The 18,116-nt window shown below is 57.1% G+C and overlaps 2 protein-coding genes across 7 annotated transcripts in view; one reads left to right on the forward strand and one right to left on the reverse strand.

The window, feature by feature from the left end:
- ALPL (alkaline phosphatase, biomineralization associated) overlaps positions 1 to 2,904 on the reverse strand; it is a 9,271-nt gene extending 6,367 nt beyond the window's left edge. Inside the window, exons 1-5 of the mRNA XM_071767443.1 lie at positions 2,785 to 2,904; positions 1,698 to 1,790; positions 1,491 to 1,610; positions 667 to 823; positions 86 to 179 (exon numbers count right to left, since the gene is read on the reverse strand). Of these exons, the coding sequence (XP_071623544.1) occupies positions 86 to 179; positions 667 to 823; positions 1,491 to 1,610; positions 1,698 to 1,755 (429 nt within the window). The 5' untranslated portion in view covers positions 1,756 to 1,790; positions 2,785 to 2,904. The remainder of the gene's footprint in view (positions 1 to 85; positions 180 to 666; positions 824 to 1,490; positions 1,611 to 1,697; positions 1,791 to 2,784) is intronic.
- A 1,528-nt stretch (positions 2,905 to 4,432) lies between these two features.
- Positions 4,433 to 17,740, forward strand: ECE1 (endothelin converting enzyme 1). Of its 6 annotated transcripts, none has more exons than XM_071766782.1 (19): positions 6,760 to 6,809; positions 7,664 to 7,736; positions 7,824 to 7,910; positions 8,815 to 8,956; positions 9,960 to 10,172; positions 11,507 to 11,631; positions 11,916 to 12,128; positions 12,219 to 12,410; positions 12,901 to 13,043; positions 13,126 to 13,240; positions 13,456 to 13,566; positions 13,801 to 13,899; positions 14,014 to 14,091; positions 14,478 to 14,581; positions 14,748 to 14,858; positions 14,987 to 15,054; positions 15,135 to 15,325; positions 15,410 to 15,505; positions 16,127 to 17,740. In XM_071766782.1, exons 3-19 carry the CDS (start codon positions 7,824 to 7,826, stop codon positions 16,301 to 16,303), a joined length of 2,265 nt encoding a protein of 754 aa, XP_071622883.1. In that variant the 5' UTR covers positions 6,760 to 6,809; positions 7,664 to 7,736; the 3' UTR covers positions 16,304 to 17,740. The 6 variants fall into 6 exon arrangements, with proteins under 6 accessions (XP_071622880.1, XP_071622885.1, XP_071622883.1 ...); XM_071766781.1 differs by lacking the exon at positions 6,760 to 6,809 and adding an exon at positions 7,248 to 7,328; XM_071766779.1 differs by lacking the exons at positions 6,760 to 6,809; positions 7,664 to 7,736 and adding an exon at positions 4,433 to 4,542.
- Positions 17,741 to 18,116: the final 376 nt, after the last annotated feature.

An 18,116-nucleotide genomic window follows, 5' to 3' on the forward strand; every position in this document is an offset into this window, starting at 1 on the left:
TCTCCATCATTGTTACTTCCTCCACCATCACCTTCACCACCATCCCCACCTCCTCCACCATCTTCATCTCTTCCACCATCCCCACCTCCTCCACCATCCCCACCTTCTCCATCATTGCTACTTCCACCACCATCTCCATCTCCACCACCACTTCCACCTCCTCCACCATCACTACCACCCTGGATGTCCATCATCACAGTCTTCCCCCAGGAGCTCTCCTCCCCACACTGTCTGGCCACACCACACCCCCATCCTGCCTGTGTCCCCCTCTTTCCCCTTTGTCCCCCTCTTTCCTTGCTCCCCGTGCCACAGTCACACGTCACCCCCTCCCTGCACTTTGATGCTTTTTTGCCTTTTTTCAGCCCGTTCGCAGGCAAGGAGAGAGAAGCCCTCACGAGCATCCCCGGTGAGGCGCAGGGAGCCGGCGGCTGAGATTTCCGATGTAATAATTAAAACAAAGAAAACAATTTAAAAAGCGCCTTTTGTTCCGCCAAATGCCCGCGGGGGGGTCCCGGCCTCCTCCTGCCCCCCCGGGCCGTTCCCACGGGCACCGGCCCAGCTCCCTGCGCCCGCCCCTGACCTCATTCCAGCTCCTGTTCGATGTCGCCTGCCCGGCTCTGACCGCCGGGGGGGTGGTGGGGGTGGTGGGGGTGTCATCTGGGTGTCCCCTCCCCTGGGCTGGGGAGGGGTGCCCCGGGGCGGCTCACCTTGGCCAAGGCGACGTAGGGGAACTTCTCCATCTCCAGGAGGCTCTCCTCGCCCTTGCGGTTCTGCAGCTGCCCCTTCAGGATGCGGGCGGCCGTGACGGTGGAGACTCCCATCCCTGCCAGGCACCCCAGCTCAGCACCCCAGCACCCCAGTCATGGCGAACCCAGTTCATCCCAACACCCCTTTCGTGGCGAACCCAGCTGATCCCAACACCCAGCTCATTGCAAGGCAGACTCATCCCAGCACCAGGTTCACAGCAAACTCTATCCCAGCACCCACTTTATTGCAAACTCATTTTATCCCAGCACCCAGCTTGTTGCAAACCCGGTTCATCCCAGCACCTGGCTTATTGCAACCCAAATTTACCCAGCACCCAGTTCATTGCAACACTGACTTAGCCCAGCACCCAGGTCCCTGCAAACCCAGTTCATCCCAGCAACCCAGCACCCAAGTTACTGCAAACCCAGTTCACCCCAGCACCCAGTTCATTGCAAACCCCACTTGCCCCTGCACATGATTTATGGCAAATCGAGTTTATCACAGACAGAACTTATTGAAGCCCCAACTTCTTTTGCAGCTCCCAACTTATTGCACACCCAGTTCATGACAAACCCAGTTTATCCCAGCACCAACTTATCCCAGCACCCAAGTTGTTGCAAACCCAGCTTGTTGCAAACCCAATTTAACACCGCACCCACTTTATCACACTCACAATTTACCCTGCCCCCCGTTTCACACTGTCCCCTTTCCCCCTCCCCCCGGGGTGGGTGCCCCCTTCTCACCATCACCCAGAAAGAGGATGAGGTTCTTGGCCACGTTCTGGTTGAGGTGCTGGAGCCTAAGAGCCTCCCGCAGGGTCTCCTGTGCCTGTGCCCTCCAGTACTCGGGGTCCTTCTCCCTCTCTGTGGGGTGGGGGACACCAAGATCCATCGCACCCCACAGCACCCACTTTTCGTGGGTGTCGATCACCACCCCCAAACCTCACCTACCAGGGACCAGTGATGTGGAGCCAAGCTGGGCAAGGAAGATGAGGAGGAGAACCTTCATCCTGCGGTGCTGGATGGGTGCTGGAGAGGAGAGAGCTGCAGAGGGACGGGGGCACCCGCCCACCCCGTGCCTCAGTTTCCCTGCCGAGACCTTCGCCCCGGGACTCGGCCAAGCGAGGATGGGAGGGAAATGTCCCATGACCCCCGTGGGGATGTGCCAGCTCCCCCCCGCCCCAGGTCACGGGTTCAGGGCAGTGTCACCTCGATGGCACCAGCCTGGGGCTGGGGGGTTGGTGGCACAGCTCCCAGGGGTGGCCGGCACAGGGGAGCCCTGGCACATGGCTGGGTCACCATTGTGTGACCCTGTCCCCACCGCATGGCCGTGTCACCCGTGTCCCATCCCTTGTATGTCCCCATCCCGTGTCTCCTTCTAATCCCATGCCCAGCTCCCCATCACATTCCTGTATCCCTGTCCTGTGTCCCTGTCCCCATCCCATGTCCCCACAACACACCTGCATCCCCATCCCACACCCCTGCCCCCAGCTGGTGTCCTCATCGTGTGTCCATGTCCCCACTGACTGTCCCCGTTGCACATCTGTCCCTGTTGCACGCCCATGTACCCATCACACACTCAGGAGTCCCCGTTGCACATCTGTGTCCCCATCGTGCCCCCAAGTCGCTGTTGCACATTTGGTGTCCCTGTTGCACCCTCGTGCCCCCGTTGCACACCCTTATGTCTCCATCGTGCCCCCGTGTCCCCGTTGCACACCCATGTCCCTGTCACAGCCCCGTGTTTCTCTTGCACACGCTCCTGTCCCCATCGTGCCCCCGTTGTACCCCGTGTCCCTCCTGCACGCACTCCTGTCCCCATCACACCCCGTGTCCCCATCCCGTGCCTGTGTCCCTCTTGCACTCGTGTCCCTGTTGCACACCCGTGTACCCATCGCAGCCCCCCGGTCACTTCCCCATCCCTTCCCGCCCCCCTCCCCGCTCCCCAGGGACACCCCTCACCCCTCTCTTTCCCCCGGGGGTGGCAGCAATGTCCCCTGGGGGGGTCCTTACTGCCGGGGACACACGCACACGCACGTACCCGCAGAAACTTGGGTCGCGACACCCACGTCCCTCCTGGGCGGCGGGAGGAGGCTGGGGGGGGACCGCCAGCCCTTAAATCCCCCCCGCACTCGGCCTTCGCCTCCTCCTCCTCCTCCCCTTCCTCCACCCTCCCCCCGCTGCCAGCACGGGGGGGGCTGGGGGAGTGGGGGGGGAGTGAGACAAGGCAACAAACTGGGCTTACTGGTGCCCTCTGCCGGGTTTTACTGGGAGGACTGGGAGGACTGGGGTGCAACCACGCTTGAATGTAGGTTCTGAGCCCCCCCCCCCCTCCTTAATGAAGGGAAGTGAAGGGAGGGGGGAGGGGGGCGTTTTGCTGGATTTTCCTCTATTTTCACTCAAAAGGTGCTAGCGACAGGCGGGTGAGTTCAGGAGGGGGTGATGGGGAAGATGGGGAAGGCAGGGGTCCCTTGCCTCAGTTTCCCCACTCGGTGATCCTTCTGTAGCCCACGAGCGCGTCATGGCCGGAGCGGCTTTATTGGAAATCCTACAATAAACAAAGCTTCATCACTTGGGCAGGACGGTGCCGCCCTCCCTCCCGAGCCTCAGTTTCCCCACCGGGGCTGGGGGGGGGGCGTGGGGCTGCGCGGAGCCGTCGTGCTTCCCCAGAAGGTGGCGATGTCAGCCCAAAAATCCGCTCCCCGAAAGCTTCGGGGTCCCACCAAAGGACACCCCCTCCCTCCCAACACCACCCCGGGGGTGGGCACGGCTTCTGCAAGCCCCCCAAATCCTCCCGGCACCCATCCCCCTCCCTCTCTTTGCACCCCCCCCCCCCTCTCGGCGCTTTCCCAGCCCAGCAAAGCGATTCGGAGCCCCATGCATGAGATGAAGGTGTCAGTGCTCAGCCCGCCGGAGCGGCACGGACCGAGAAACCGGGGTGGTGGCACTGTGTCCGTGTGTCCCCCTCGGCCTTGTCACCCCACATGCAGCTAATTAAAGCTCATTTAAAAGCTCGTCAGCACAAAGGGTGCGACCTGGGAAACTCTTGGGGGGCCTAAGCGGGGGGGGGGAAGCCCGCAGGCTGGTGCGGGCACGCTTGCAAAATTGCGGGCTCGCACAAGCGGGTGTTTGCACGCCCGCGTGTTTGCATGCAGCTGCAGGCTCGTGTGCTTGCACACGCTCGTGTGCTTGCACCGTCGCCTCTGTGCGCGCTCACAAATCTGCGGGAGTGCCCCTGCGCACAACCACGCGCTTGGCTGTCGGCAAGAACCTCTTGCTCCGCACGCACACACACTTCCTTGCACAGGACGTTTGCACGAGCGTGCGCTTGTGCAACCGCGCCCGTGCGTGCTTGCACATCGGGCGCCTGCACGCTTGCAAACTGCTCGCCCGGTTGCATGGTTGTTGTGTGGTTGTTGTACGGTTGTTGCACGGCTGTTGCATGGTTGCACGGTTGCATGGTTGCAAGCTTTAACGCTGCCGGGAGAAACGCTGCATCCCTTCGAGCAGAGATGTGTCCGGGGGGTGGTGGGGGGGGTGGTTTGGGCTAACGGGGGGAAGGAGATGCGGACCCCGAAAAGGGGGTTCGGGGCCCCCCGAAAGAGTTAAAAAAGGCGAGCGGGAGGCCCGTCCCTCGCTGGCCCATTGGTTTCCCACCCCAGGTACATCCTTTGCTCGTCACCCTCCGTCACCCGGCACCCTGCGTTAGGCCGCGGCTGCCGAGCGGGCTGTGCCGGGGCTCAGCGGGCGCTCGCCCCACGGGGGGCTGCGGCCGGCGGGAGCGGGGGGGTCAGCCATGGTGAGTAGGGGGGACCCCCCGGCACCCCAGCCCCGGGGGTGGGTGCGTTTGGGTTGCGGGACGCGAGGAGATGCGTGAGATGCCCTGGTACCCCCTTGGGTGTACCCCCATGGGACCCCCCCTGCACCCCCAAAGGACCTCCCTGCACCCCTAAGAGACCCCTGTGTCCCCAAGGAACCCCCTCGTGCGCCTCCAAGGGATCGCCTATTGTCATCCCATGGGACCTCCCCGCACCCCCGAGGGACTCCCATGCACCCCGAGGGACGCCCCTCATGCGCCCCCAAAAGGACCCCCATGAGCTCACTCACTGCACCCCCTAAAGGACCATCGTACCCCTGGGGTTCCCCCCCCTCCCCGACTCCCCCATCCCGCTTTGCTTTGTGGGTCTCCGGGGTGGGGAGGGGGCACCCGCTTTGGGGGTGTCCCCCTCAAGCCTCCCCTCCGTAGCACCCAGCCCTTGATCCAAACTCGCGGGGTTTTGCACCGAGTTTCCCTCTAAAAGTAAAAGAGAGGCCGGGGTGCCCCCCGTACCCATCAGCACCCACTTTTTTGGGGGGAAGTGGGACTGGTTACAAACAAGGATCCCCTCATCCATTTTTTTATTTATTTTTTTTTCCAAATTAACCCTTTTTTTGCTCTTTTTAAAGATTTTTTTTATTTTCTTAATTTCACTGCAGCCGGGGCTCCCTGAAAAACTGGGTGCCCACCAAGCACCCCTAATTAACACCAGGACTCCTAATTAACACCAGGGCCTCTAATTAACACCGGGGAGGATGTTATTAATCACTCTGTGAGCATCCTCAGGGGGTGCTGAGTCCATGCCGCGGAGGTGCAGGGGGCACCCATGGGTGCTGGGAGGGAGGGAGGGGGTTCAGGGTGGTCGCCGCTCGGGTCTAAGGGTGCGGGGGTGATTTTGGGGAGGGGTATGGTTAATATGTGGAGGAGGGGAGGGAAATAAGAGCTCGTCCCGGCCCGCGGTACCGGCGGTGGTTTGTTCCGAAATGGCGCCCAGGCGGGAATTGAAAGAAGAAGGTGGAGGCTCGGGGCGCCCCGATGCCAGGATGAGGGGCTCCCCATGAGGGTAGGGAGGGAGCAGGGTGCTGGGTGCTCCCCCCCCCCGCTTCTCCTCTGCCCCTCTTTGGGGCGGGCGGGCTGTAAGCACGTGGGGTTTATTGTTCAGAAGGAGAAGGAGGCGATTTGGGGAGAAAACGGGGGAATTAAGGGCCTGCTGAGGTTTTTGTAACTTATAAAGAAGGAGAAAATGTCCTGGCGGGGAAGAGGGTTAAAGAGTGGGTGCCCCCCCCCGTCCCCCCGGCACCTTTGGGTTCCTTACCCTGCTGGAATTAGGGAAATGTGTTTTATTGTGAGTTAAGCAAACAACGTGGAGGAGGGGGTGGGGGAAGAAACAAAAGCCCCCCCGGAAAAGGATGGAATTGATGCTCCAAAAAGGGGTGGCTATGATGAGAAAAGGGGTGGGTTTAACCCCCCAAAAAGGCGTGTTGCCCTGTCCTAGCTGGGGAGCAGCTAGGGGCGGGGAGCACCCATGGGTGCTGCTGTGACCTGATGCTCCCAATGGGGGGTGGGGGTACGCGTGCTAAAAATATCTCCCGGGCCCAATCTCCCCCAAATTAATGGTGCTGAGGGTTGATTCGGGGGGTGGGGGGTGTAGGGTGGGATGTTTTGGGGTTTCAAGTTCGGGTTGGATTCTCTAGTCTGGTATGGGTTTGAGCCAGCACATCCCTAGTGAAAGGGAATAAAAAAAAGTGCTTAGTGTTTTTTTCCTTTTTTCCTCCTTTTTCCTGCTGTTTTCAGGCTGGGGCAGGCAGGCCGGGGGGAGGGGGCGGGGATATCACCGAAAAAAAAAAAAAAAAAAAAAGCAAGCCTCATTTCCTCAGGAAAAGGAGTGAAAGCCTTGGCTGAAAGCTGGGACTCCAGGAATTTGGTGCTTTAGAACTGTGGGGGTTTCAGGGATCTCCTCCCCCCCCTCTCCCCCCCCTCCGTGTGAGCAGGATTTGTGCCCGGAGCTGGGAATTTCAGCCATGTGCAAAGCGTAAAAACAAGGGGGGAAGAAAGTGAAAGGGGATGGAAAAAAAAACAGAATATAAAATCAGGTTTCACTCGCGATAAAATCTTGTAGTTAAAGCTTTTCCCCCCTGCGGTTTGCAGGCTCGGAGCGGGCGCTCCGGGGTGATTTTGGGGCTGGAAATGAAGCTTTTTGCACAAAGGAGGGAAATCGCCGTTTTCTTTTAACCCTTTTCCCTCCTCAGGTAGGTTTTGTGGCTAAACTGAAGGAAGCCTGGCTGGGATTTGGGATCCGGGCAGAGGGTGGGATTTGCTGTTAATTATGCAAGGGAGGTTTAGGAAAGGTGTTACAGGAGACGGGGCTGAGAACTGGCATATTCATTGCATCTTCCCACCAGGGGAAACTGAGGCACGGCTGTGCTGGCTTCCGATGAGCTCGGTGTCCTTTTGGGGCAGCGGGATGGGGACATCCAGAGGGGTGAAGGTGCCGCTCGGCCCATGGGTGCCAGGGGTGGGTTTTGGGGTGCCCACCCCCTCGGTGGTGGGTTGTTTTTCCCAGCGGGAAACGATCCGTCTGGGTGGCAGGGCTGTGCCAGGGGGGAAGGAAACGGCGGCAGAGGCACGATAAGGGCCGGCTGCCAACCCGTGAGGTTTCCCCTTGTTTTTTCTGCTGGGGGATGAGATAAGAGCCGGGCACCAGCACAAGATAACGCCCGGGGGGACAAAAAGCTGGGAAGGGAGCTCGTCGGCAGCCGAAATTCAAGGTGCTGTTGCCTTTGGGTGCTCGGAGGGACCCCACGGGGTGTTTTGGGGTTCGCAGATAGGGTGTAGAATGCAGGCGAGCAGGAGTTTTGGGGTAAAAAGCGATTTTCTCCACTGCCAGCCTTCCTCAGGTCCCCGGCATTCCGGGGGTCCCTGACACGGGGTGTGGGGGGGTCCCTCGCTCCGTTTCCAGGAGCTGATGGAGGAGGAACGGGCTTTATTCCAGGCTGAAGGGGAGGTTGCACAACCCGGCCCCGGGGGGAAAAGCGAGGCGGGTTCGGGCTTTGCTCAGCTTTTGGCTCCAGCCGCCGTCGTTCTTTCCATAACCTTCCTCCAGCGTTTGTTTAGCGCTTTGCTACCCCGGAGCCATTCGGGATTTAGCTCCCCGGAGGAGGAGGCGTTTTTAGAGGGTGCGTATTCCTTCCTCGCCCTCTTTCCTCCTCCTCTTCCTCCACCCCAGCCACTCAGCACCTCTCTTTGCCGATCTCCCCGTGCAGATGTCGACCTACAAGAGGGCGACGCTGGATGATGAAGACCCCCTGGACTCCATCAGTGAAGGCGATGGGTACCCCAACGGCTTCCAGGTAGGGCTTCATGTGGCTTTTTTGCTGGGGGGAAGGGGGGTTTTGTGCCTGGGAGCAAGCTTTCCATGGGGCAAAGTCCAGTGTGGGCAGAGCTGTGCTGGCTTTCGCTGCCCTTTGCTCCTCTCCTGGCACCCTGTGCCTGTGGGGTGGGATCCTGACTCTTTGCAACACCTCAGCACCCAATTTTTCTGCTGGCTGGACCCCTTCCTGGTGTGGCTGGGGCAAGCAATTATCACAGCAGTGGGAGGTTTGTCCCCACACAAAAGGGAATTAGGTTAATGCTTCCCCGAGCATCAGGAAAGCGGCTTAAGAACGGCCGAGGGTGGCAAGAAAAAAAAATTAAGCCCCCCACGCTGCCAGCGTCTGCCTTCACTGGAGAAAATTTGGGGGTCATAATGATGCTCTTGGTGCCACCCCCGCTCCCAGCCCCGTTGGTCTCTGCCCAGAATGGTGTTTTCAGCCCCAAAAATCAAAGCTGTGCTGTGGTTTTGCTTTGGCCGCCTCTGCTCGCCGTCACACCGGGATGTTTCCTGGGGATGTTTTTTTGGCCGAGCAGGAGTATCCTGTTATGGCACTTCCCGCTGCTGCCACAGCCCCCACCTTGTCCCAGTGCTGGCAGTGGGGAGGGGGACACCCAGGGGACTACAGCTGAGATCGAGGAGGGGTTCAGGGTGGCACGGGGTAGCAGGTGACCCTGCCGAAACGCTCTCCCTGCTCCCTTTCCTGCCATTGTGCCGCCCTTCCTGGAGAGTTTCTGGAAGGCAGCTGCCGCCTTTCCCAGCCTGAACTGGGCCAGATCCTTTGCCTGGGAGCCAAATTCGTGCCACGGGCTGTAGGAAACAAAATGGGGGACGCCTGGGTGGGTTTTTCCACCAGCGGGGAAACGACGCTGCTTTTCCCCCAGGTGAATTTCCGCGGGTCGAGGAGCAGCCCCGGGTGCTGGGCTGAGCGGACACGGGCCGAGAAGCAGCTGGTGGTGCTGGTGGGGGTGTTGGCAGCTGTGCTGGCTGCCTGTCTGCTGGGCCTCATCCTCCAGTACAGAGCCCGTGAGTCTTTGCCCTCTGCAGGGTCCTGACCCCTTCACCGGGTTGCTGGGGGGGGGCTCCCTGGGACAGGATGCATGGGTGCTGGGTGGGATGCTGACTTGATGGTCTTAAAGGTCCTTTCCAACCTTAATGATGCTGTGATTTCTCACTCCAGGGTGGGATTCTTAAGTACCGGGCTGGATGTTCAGGTGTGGGATGTTTGCACACAGGATGGGATGGTCACCTGCATCCCTTGCCCTGGGGCAGGATGCTCAGGCACAGGATAGGATGCTTGCCTGCTTCCCATATCCAGGCTGGGATGCTCAGGGAGCGGGTAGGATGCTCCAGCACAAAACAGGAGGCTGAACTGCATCCCTTATATCAGGGTGGGGTTCTCAGGCACTGCTGGATGGTTGGGCATAGGATGAGATGTTTGTCCACATCTGGGAAGTTGGAGCTGTTCAGCCTGGAGAAGAGAAGGCTCTGAAGTGACCTTATGCAACCTTCCAATATCTGAAGGGGCCTACAGGAAAGCTGGCGGAGGGCTTTTTATACAGGCATAGGGACAAGACAAGGGGAAATGGTCTAAAACTTGAAAAGGGGAGATTTAGGCTAGATTGTTTCCTGTGAGAGTGGTGAGCCCCTGGCCCAGGTTTCCCAAGGACTTTGTGGCTGCCCCATTCCTGGCAGTGTTTAAGGCCAGGCTGGATGGGGCTTTGACCAACCTGATCTAGTGGGAGGTGTCCCTGTCTGTGCAGGGGGATTGGAGCTAGATGATCTTCAAGGTCCCTTCCAACCCAAACCATTCTGTTCCATGATTCTCACTCTGGGATGGGATGCTTGGGCATGTGATGTGATGATGGTCCCTCTCAGTTGCCCTGGAGCAGGATGTTAAGGCACAAGTTGGGATGCTTGGGCACCAGACGGGATGTTTGCCCCCATCCTTCATCGTGGGGCAGGATGCTTCCCAGTGCAGCTCATGGCACTGTGGTGGAGGAGCTGAACCCATCATTCCCACCCCCAGGGCCACCCTCCATGTGCCTGTCAGAAGCCTGCATCTCTGTCACCAGCTCCATCCTCAGCTCACTGGACCGGGCTGTCAATCCCTGCGAGGACTTTTTCAGCTATGCCTGTGGGGGCTGGATCAAGGCCAACCCCCTCCCTGATGGCCACTCGCGCTGGGGCACCTTCAACAACCTTTGGGAGCACAACCAGGCCATCATGAAGCATCTTCTGGGTGAGTGGGAGGACCTCCACGGTGCTGAGGAGGAGCCCTGCTAGCTCCAGGACACACAACAAAAACATGGCCACGGGGACACAAGGCGGGAGTTAAACCCCCAGTGTCGAACCAATCCGTCACGCGTGCGCTGCGAGGACGTTGGGAAGCAGATCCTGGCAGTGTTTGCTCTCCTGGGTGCCCCTGGGATTTCTGACTGCAGTGCTGCAGCTCTTTGGTGCCGAGTAGGGGAAGGGTCCTGGCCTTGGCTCCGCAAACCCCGTGGCGGCGTTCCCAGCAGCTCAGAAATTCAGGATTGGCACCTCGGACTGCATCCAGAGGCCGTAGCACCCCATTAGCCACCCAAAGGATAAGGGTTTTACCTCTTGCTATAGCTTCCAGCCTTGGTGAGCAGCTTTTCTGGGGGGCTGGCTGCCAATCTGGCCATTTTTGGGAGGACAGAACTAAAGCAGAGGGAGGATCTGCGTTCAGCTTCTGCACACAAACACCGAAGTGGGGTGGGTGGCTTATCCGAGCAGCCCGGCGGGGACGGTTTGTTCAAGCTTTGAGCAAACAACTGGCTCCTTATCAGCAAATTTCCTCTGTGCTGGGGCTGATTATCTGAAAAGAGAAGGTTTGGGAAGAGTGTTTTCTTTTGGGAGAAAGGGGGGTGGCACGGGAACGGCTTCATCCCCGGCTCTTCCCAACAGAAATCTGGCGCTGGTTTTACCGGGAGAAGGGGACCGGGCCCCCAGCCAAGCGGTCGTGCTCGGCATTTCCTTGAATTCCTCAGAGCCAAGGGACCTTTAGTTAATAAAACCACACAGCTGGGAAGGCAGAGGTGCAAGCTGTGTCATGAGGAAAATAAATAAAATGAAAAAAAACCTCTGGGGAAGGAAAATTTTAGAGCGGGGTGTGTGTGGGGGGAATAAAAGCATGGGTTTGGAGGTGGGAAAATGGGTTTATTGTTCCTTCCTGCAGGAATAAATAATATGGGGCTGGGGAGCACCAGCACGGGGGGCTGGATGATGCTGGGAACATCAGAGCTGCTAGAAAAATGCTTTTTGTTTTTCCTTTCTTTATCTTTCTGCTCCAAAGAATCAGAGCAGTCACTGCGGGTGGGGGAGAGGAGATTGGAGGCAGGAAGCCAGGAGGAGCTCTGGGGGATTTGGGATGCTCTTGGGACAAAGGGGAATCCTTGGCGCCTTTTTGGAGGCTGAGTTTGCCCAAAATGGGACTGAATTTCTCCAGTGGAAGGGGAGGAGGGGACTCTGGCATGCATCAGCAGCTCCTGCTGGGGGCTGGATGTCCATCCTGGGGAACCCCTGCCATTCCTCCCTGGGTACCTCCTGCAGAAAACACCACGGCCAACGTGTCGAGCGAGGCGGAGCGCAAGGCGCAGCGTTATTACCAGGCCTGCATGAACGAGAGCAAGATAGAGGAGCTGCGGGCCACCCCACTCGTGGAGCTCATTCAAAAGGTTTGTCCCCTTCCTTGCAGAAAAGCAGCCTTCCCTCTGCAAGATAGAGGGGAAAGCTCATTTATGAGCAGTCCCAGAACCCTCCAGACCCCGTTCCTGGTGTCCCTCAGGGCAGGCAAGAGGCAGGGATGTGCAGGATTTATAGGCACGTCTTGCTGCTTCTGGGTTTTTAGCCCCACTGCAAGATGTTTCCCCCCAGGGCAAGTGTTGGGGGGGGTGTGTGTGTGTGAAGCAATTCCAGGTGATTGTACCTCACCCCAAAACTGATGGTTGTGTCTCCCCAGCTGGGCGGTTGGAACATCACAGGTCCCTGGGCTGGTGACAACTTCAACGCGACGCTGCGGGAGGTGACGGCGCATTACCGCACCTCCCCCTTCTTCTCTGTCTACGTCAGTGCTGACTCCAAAAACTCCAACAGCAACGTCATCCAGGTGGATCAGTCAGGGTTAGGCCTCCCATCCCGGGATTACTACCTGAACAAGACAGAGAATGAGAAGGTGAGGTCATCAGGGGGGATTTGGCTTTGCTGAGGAGGTGCTGTGGGTGGGTGGCACCCACCACGCTGAGACTTCTGTCCCACCACGTAGGTGCTGGCTGGGTACCTGAACTACATGGTGCAGCTGGGGATGTTCCTGGGAGGCACTGATGAGGAGTCGACACGGCAGCAGATGCAGCAGATCTTGGACTTTGAAACAGCCTTGGCCAACATCACCATCCCACAGGAGAAGCACCGGGATGAGGAGGTCATCTACCATAAAATGACAGCTGGAGACCTAAAGGTAGGGATGGAGCTGGCAATCCTCCCTGCTCCAACATGGTTTGGGAAGTGGGGTGGATGTGTGGAGGTGACTCAGCTCCTCTGAGGAAGCCCAGTGCTGGCCAGCACTCCCTGGGAAGTTCTTGTGCAATAGTTTGGCCCATGTCCTCCTTGGGGAAATCCCACCCTGACCCACTCCTCCCAGCCTCCAGACCACCCTTGGGGCCATTGGTTGTGGCACTGACACCCTCCCAGCTTTGCTGTGGACGTCAGCCCAGTCACCTCCCCACGTCCCCAAAGGGGCCCTGATAGGTTATGTCAACATTTTTGACACCCGCCCCACTTTTCTTTTCCTTTGCGGGAGGAAATTGTTTACTCCCCTCTGACCTTTGGAGAACGTTGCTGTTGTGGGAACCACTCTGCAAAATTGGCTGAAGCCCTCAAACTCGGGAAGTTGCTGCCACCTTCTTCCCAGGGCTTTTGGATCCATAGCAAGAGCATGGGTTTTGCAGGAGCTGGCACCAGCTGTGGACTGGATGCCCTTCCTCTCCACCGTCTTCTACCCTGTGGAGCTCAACGAATCAGAGCCTGTCGTGGTCTATGCCAAGGAGTACCTGGAGCAGGTCTCTGACCTCATCCTGGCCACTGATAAATGGTGAGAGCCCCCAGCCCACGTGGAGGGGTGCCTGGGATGGGCAGGTCCATCCTGCTTGCCCACTCACCACCTCTCGCTGCAGTCTCCTCAACAACTACATGATCTGGAACCTGGTGCGGAAAACCAGCCCCTTCCTTGACCAGCGCTTCCAGGATGCTGAGGAGAAATTCATGGAAGTGATGTATGGGACAAAGAAGGTGAGGGGGAGCCCCTAACACCCCCAAATCACCATTAAAATTTCATTTTATCATCATGTTGCACCTGAAGAACAGGGATGTGGGGCAGGTTTTTGGGTGGCACTTCTGGCACAGGGGGGTGGATGCAGACCCCGTCTCCCAGGCAGGGCAAGGGAGTGGGAATGTGGGGGGTTTTGACCATGCCACTGCTGATGACCACCTCTCATCCCATGCAGACCTGCCTGCCACGCTGGAAGTTTTGCATCAGTGACACTGACAACAACCTGGGCTTTGCCCTGGGGGCCATGTTTGTCAAGGCCACCTTCGCCGAGGACAGCAAGCAGGTGGTACGTCCCCAAGGGTGAGAGCCACCATGATGGATGGTGGATGGTTGGGACAGCCAGGGTTTCTCTGCCCATATTTTGCTCACTGTGCATCTCCTATCACGGGTTTTTCCACCAGTCCATCTGCCTACTCTGCATCTCAGCCTCTTTCTCCTTACTGGTGTGATGGGTTCTTGAGCTCTCTGAGGTGGGAGGCCGGCTCTCCGGACTGATGTTGAGTCACCTGGTTTTGTCTAGGCAGAGGAAATGATTGCAGAGATTAAAACAGCCTTTGAGGAAAGCCTGGAGACCCTGCAGTGGATGGATGAAGAGACAAGGAAATCAGCAAAAGAGAAGGTGAGGAGCTGGCAGCAGTGCCAGGGAGGCTGATGGTGGGAGGGTGGTGGAGCTCAGCGAGCTCAGGGTTTCATCCCTAGCATCAAAACCACTTTGGTCTTTGTCAACCCCCAGGCAGATGCCATCTACAACATGATTGGCTACCCCAAGTTCATTATGGACCCCAAGGAGCTGGATAAAGTCTTTAATGATGTGAGTTGGTCAGATATGTCCCCTAGGTCTTTATTTTTTTTCCTCCTTGCACTATCACATGCAGGACATCACCATGACCTCAGGTCAGCCTTGAACCCCAGGTTTCCTCCAGAAGGGTCTCATTGATGTCCTTGGCCTTTCTCTGGAGACATCCCAGTCTACGGGTCAGTCCTGGGTGGTTGGGGCTCTTGGGATCCCTGCTCGGGAAGAGGAGGAGCTGTTTTCTGTAATGGTGATTCATTACCCTCCTGAGACTCCACAGATGTTGGAGAGGAGAAATGAGAGTGGCCGTAACTCAGCTGGCTCTGAAGACTCAAATGTGACCGTGGAGGGAGGAGCAGGGCTGGTGGATCACTGCACATCCCTCACTTTTTGCTCTCCTGCAGTACGAGGCTGTGTCTGATCTCTACTTTGAGAACGTCATGCAGTTCTACAACTTCTCAGCCCGGGTCACTGCTGACCAGCTCCGGAAACCACCAAACCGGGACCAGTAAGTCCTCTGCTCCACTTCCCACTCAGCAGGGAATATCTGGAGTGCCGGGATTTGGTGTCCACCAGACCATGCGGGTTTTGGGGAGCTAAACTGGGGCTGGCAGCTTTGCACTGTGATGGCACTGGAGCAAATATCAGCAGTGGGTTTGTGCTTGTTCCTTCAGGTGGAGCATGACTCCTCCAACAGTCAACGCCTACTACTCTCCCACCAAGAACGAGATTGTCTTCCCCGCTGGCATCCTTCAGGCCCCTTTTTACACCCGTGCATCTCCCAAGTAAGAGCCCAGGGAAAACGGGGAGGGCGGGATTCCCAAATACCCTCCCATCCCAAAATCTGAGGCCACGTTTCCCAGCTGTGGGAAGCAGCAGCTGCTCTCTAGATCTCAGCACTGCCCTCCTGCAGGTCGCTGAATTTTGGTGGGATCGGCGTGGTGGTTGGCCACGAGTTGACGCACGCCTTTGACGACCAAGGTATGGGCAGGGCCGGGTGGGTGAGCTGCTGGAGGGGGGGGAACAGCGTGGTCATGGTGGACCCGCTGTATTTTTGGCAGGTCGGGAATATGACAAGGATGGCAACCTCCGTCCCTGGTGGAAGAACTCCTCTGTGGAGGCCTTCAAGAGGCAGACAGCCTGTATGGTGGAGCAGTACGGCAACTACACTGTCAACGGCGAGGCTGTCAACGGCAAGCACACCCTTGGGGAGAACATTGCTGACAACGGGGGCCTCAAGGCTGCCTACCGGGTAGGGTGAGGAGGCTGGAGGGATGTGGTGGGTGGCAGAGTGTGGTGGGATGGGTCTTGACCCCGTTGTGCTCTCTGGTCCCAGGCATATCAAAACTGGCTGAAGAAGAATGGGGATGAGGAAACCCTGCCAACCCTCGGCCTCACCAATCACCAGCTCTTCTTCGTCGGCTTCGCACAGGTGGGTCACTGGGTGGTGGGCAGTGAGGACAGGGACACAGGTTTTTGGGGAGGTGGAGGTGTGCCCGGGTGATGTTGTTGGTGTTGTTGAGACCTCATCACTCTCTACAACTCCCTGAAAGGAGGTTGTAAGCAGGTGGGGCTTGGTCTCTTTTCCCAGGCAACCCTCAGCAAGACAAGAGGGCACAAAAGGTCTCAAGTTGTGCCAGGGGAGGTTTAGGTTGGACATTAGAAAGAATTTCTTTAGGGAGAGGGTGATCAGGCATTGGAATGGGCTGCCCAGGGAAGGGGTGGATTCTCCATCCCTGGAGATATTTCAAAAGAGCCTGGATGTGGCACTCAGTGCCATGGGCTGGGAACCACGGGGGGAGTGGAGCAAGGGTTGGACTTGATGAGCTCTGAGGTCCCTTCCAACCCAGCCAATTCTAGGATTCTATGATGGCAAAACTGATGTCTCTGAGGATGCTTTGTGGTGGATGCAGAACCAGATTGGGGTGGTGCTGGTTAAAAAGAGACACAGCTGGAGCTCTGGTGGTGCCCATCACACAAGCAGGGAGGTCCAGTTTGGCACTGAAGGGGCCCTGTGGTTGTGGACACCATCGCTCTCCTCTCCTCTTTGCAGGTGTGGTGCTCAGTTCGTACACCAGAGAGCTCACACGAGGGGCTCATCACCGACCCCCACAGCCCCTCACGCTTCCGGGTCATCGGCACCGTCTCCAACTCCCGGGAATTTGCGGAGCATTTCGGTTGCCCCCTTGGCTCCCCCATGAACCCCCCCAAGAAATGCGAAGTGTGGTGACGGGCGAGGGCTCCAGGGATCCAGCTGCCAACGGCTTCGTCCTCTGCCCACAGCTGAATTTTCCTGGTCCTTTCGAGAGGCTCAAACCACTTCTCCGTGCCACGAGCTGCCCGGGTCTCAGCCAGAGCGGCGTCCCCGGTATCGTCCGAGGTTCAACCCACTGTGAAAACTCCTCATCCCCTCACTTCTCTGGGAAATGACTTCGATTTGGGGGTCTTCTCTTTCCCACCACGAGTGGGGCACGTGTGTCTGTGGGTGTGCTATCCCATATTCACACACGCAGCGCTCCAGCCTCACCCACACCTCTGGCAAAATTTCTCTTTTTTTAAATTTTTTTTTTTTTAACTTTTTAAAAAAAATTTTTTTTTTTTTTTTTTTTTTTTTTTTTGAGGCAATAAAGGGAGCATCACGATGCCAGTGGGTTGGGCTGCGTGTCCAAACACACCCGACGTACCTTCCTCTCTCCAAAGATGTGCACACGAGGATGGAAAATATTTTAAGATATATATTTTTTAAGGGGGGAAATATATATATTTTTTTTTCATGCATTGTGGAATACACTGGAAAATTTCAGGGAAAATGCATTTGAAAGCCTTTTTTTTTTTTAGTAAAAGATTAGTATATTTATTAATTTTAATTTTTTTTTTTTTTTTTTTAAACTCTGTGCATGTGTAAGTGCAGCACCCTGTGCTGGCAGTCCCTTGACCAGGGAAGCTGGAAGGGGCTGCAGATGAAACCAGCTGGCTCCTTATTCCAGTTTCTCTGTGAGGGAGTGTCCTTAGAGGGTGCTGCTGGGGGAACTGGGGACAGTGGTCTTGGGGCCAGGGCTTGGAGGATGCTGCAGGTGAAAGAAAGGTTCTGCTGGGATGCTTCAGCTCCTGGGATTAGCTTTAATTTCAGAGTGAGAAGGGAAAAGTTGATGTGCCAAAGATGTAACCAAGGTGGTGATGGTGTGGGTGAAGCACCCAATTCTCCCTCCTCTCCTCTCTCAAGCCAGGTCAGCCTTGATTTCCTGGCCCAAAAGCTTCCCTGGACAAGTGCAGGTGGTTCCTGCTGCTTCTTCACTCACTGCCAGGCCCAGCCTCTGTGCCTGGGAAACTGCAAACCCCAAAATCACCATGCAGCCCCAAATCTCCATCCCTCTGCAGCTGGTTTGGGAGATCTGCCTGGGATGGGGGCAAGGGGCTTCCTTAAAGCTGTTTTGTTTTGTTTTTTATACTCCTTTTGCTGATTTGAGAGGAAACCACTGACAGTAGCTCAGGTGCTGTGTGTTGTCTCATGGGGCACCTTTTTGCTCTGGACAGAAAGCAAAGCTGTGGAGGGATTTTTAATATTTATATGTAAAAGGAGGGATGGGGGGAGGGCTCTTTTGTAACTATTTTTTCACCCTATACGTGGGGCTTACCGTAATTGAAATAATAAATACTTTTTACTGGGCCTGGAGCTGCTCACGACTTATTTTTCTGACAGCAGGAGAGCCTTGCTTCCCTTTATCTGCACTTTTCTCCCTGTCCACACTGGTGAGAACTTGCTGTGCTGACAAAACTGAGCCAAGGAGGCTTTGCCCAGCCTGTGCTTGGCATCTTGTACTTCTCTTAGGGGCTAAAGCCAGGCTTTGGTGACCAAAAACCTCCCTCCCCCTGGGGCTGGTTGTTTGCTTTCCACATCCATGGCATGGCCCCACACATCTCCCTGGCAGGGAGGGCTTTCCCGGATGCTTTCCCTTCCTCTGGGTGAGTTCTTGGCCAGCTGGGCTGTGCTTGGATCCAGCAGGATGGGCCCTGTACAGGTTGCTCTCCAAACAGTCCTTATT

This window comes from Heliangelus exortis, chromosome 23 (assembly GCF_036169615.1).
Source record: "Heliangelus exortis chromosome 23, bHelExo1.hap1, whole genome shotgun sequence".
Classification (NCBI taxonomy): domain Eukaryota; kingdom Metazoa; phylum Chordata; class Aves; order Apodiformes; family Trochilidae; genus Heliangelus; species Heliangelus exortis.

Bases quoted from the DNA above. Each gene is read 5' to 3' on its own strand.
- ECE1 (XM_071766779.1), top strand. The intron at 15,055-15,134 runs GTATGGGCAGGG...TATTTTTGGCAG, and splicing joins GCACGCCTTTGACGACCAAG to GTCGGGAATATGACAAGGAT. The intron at 15,326-15,409 runs GTAGGGTGAGGA...CTCTGGTCCCAG, and splicing joins GCCTCAAGGCTGCCTACCGG to GCATATCAAAACTGGCTGAA.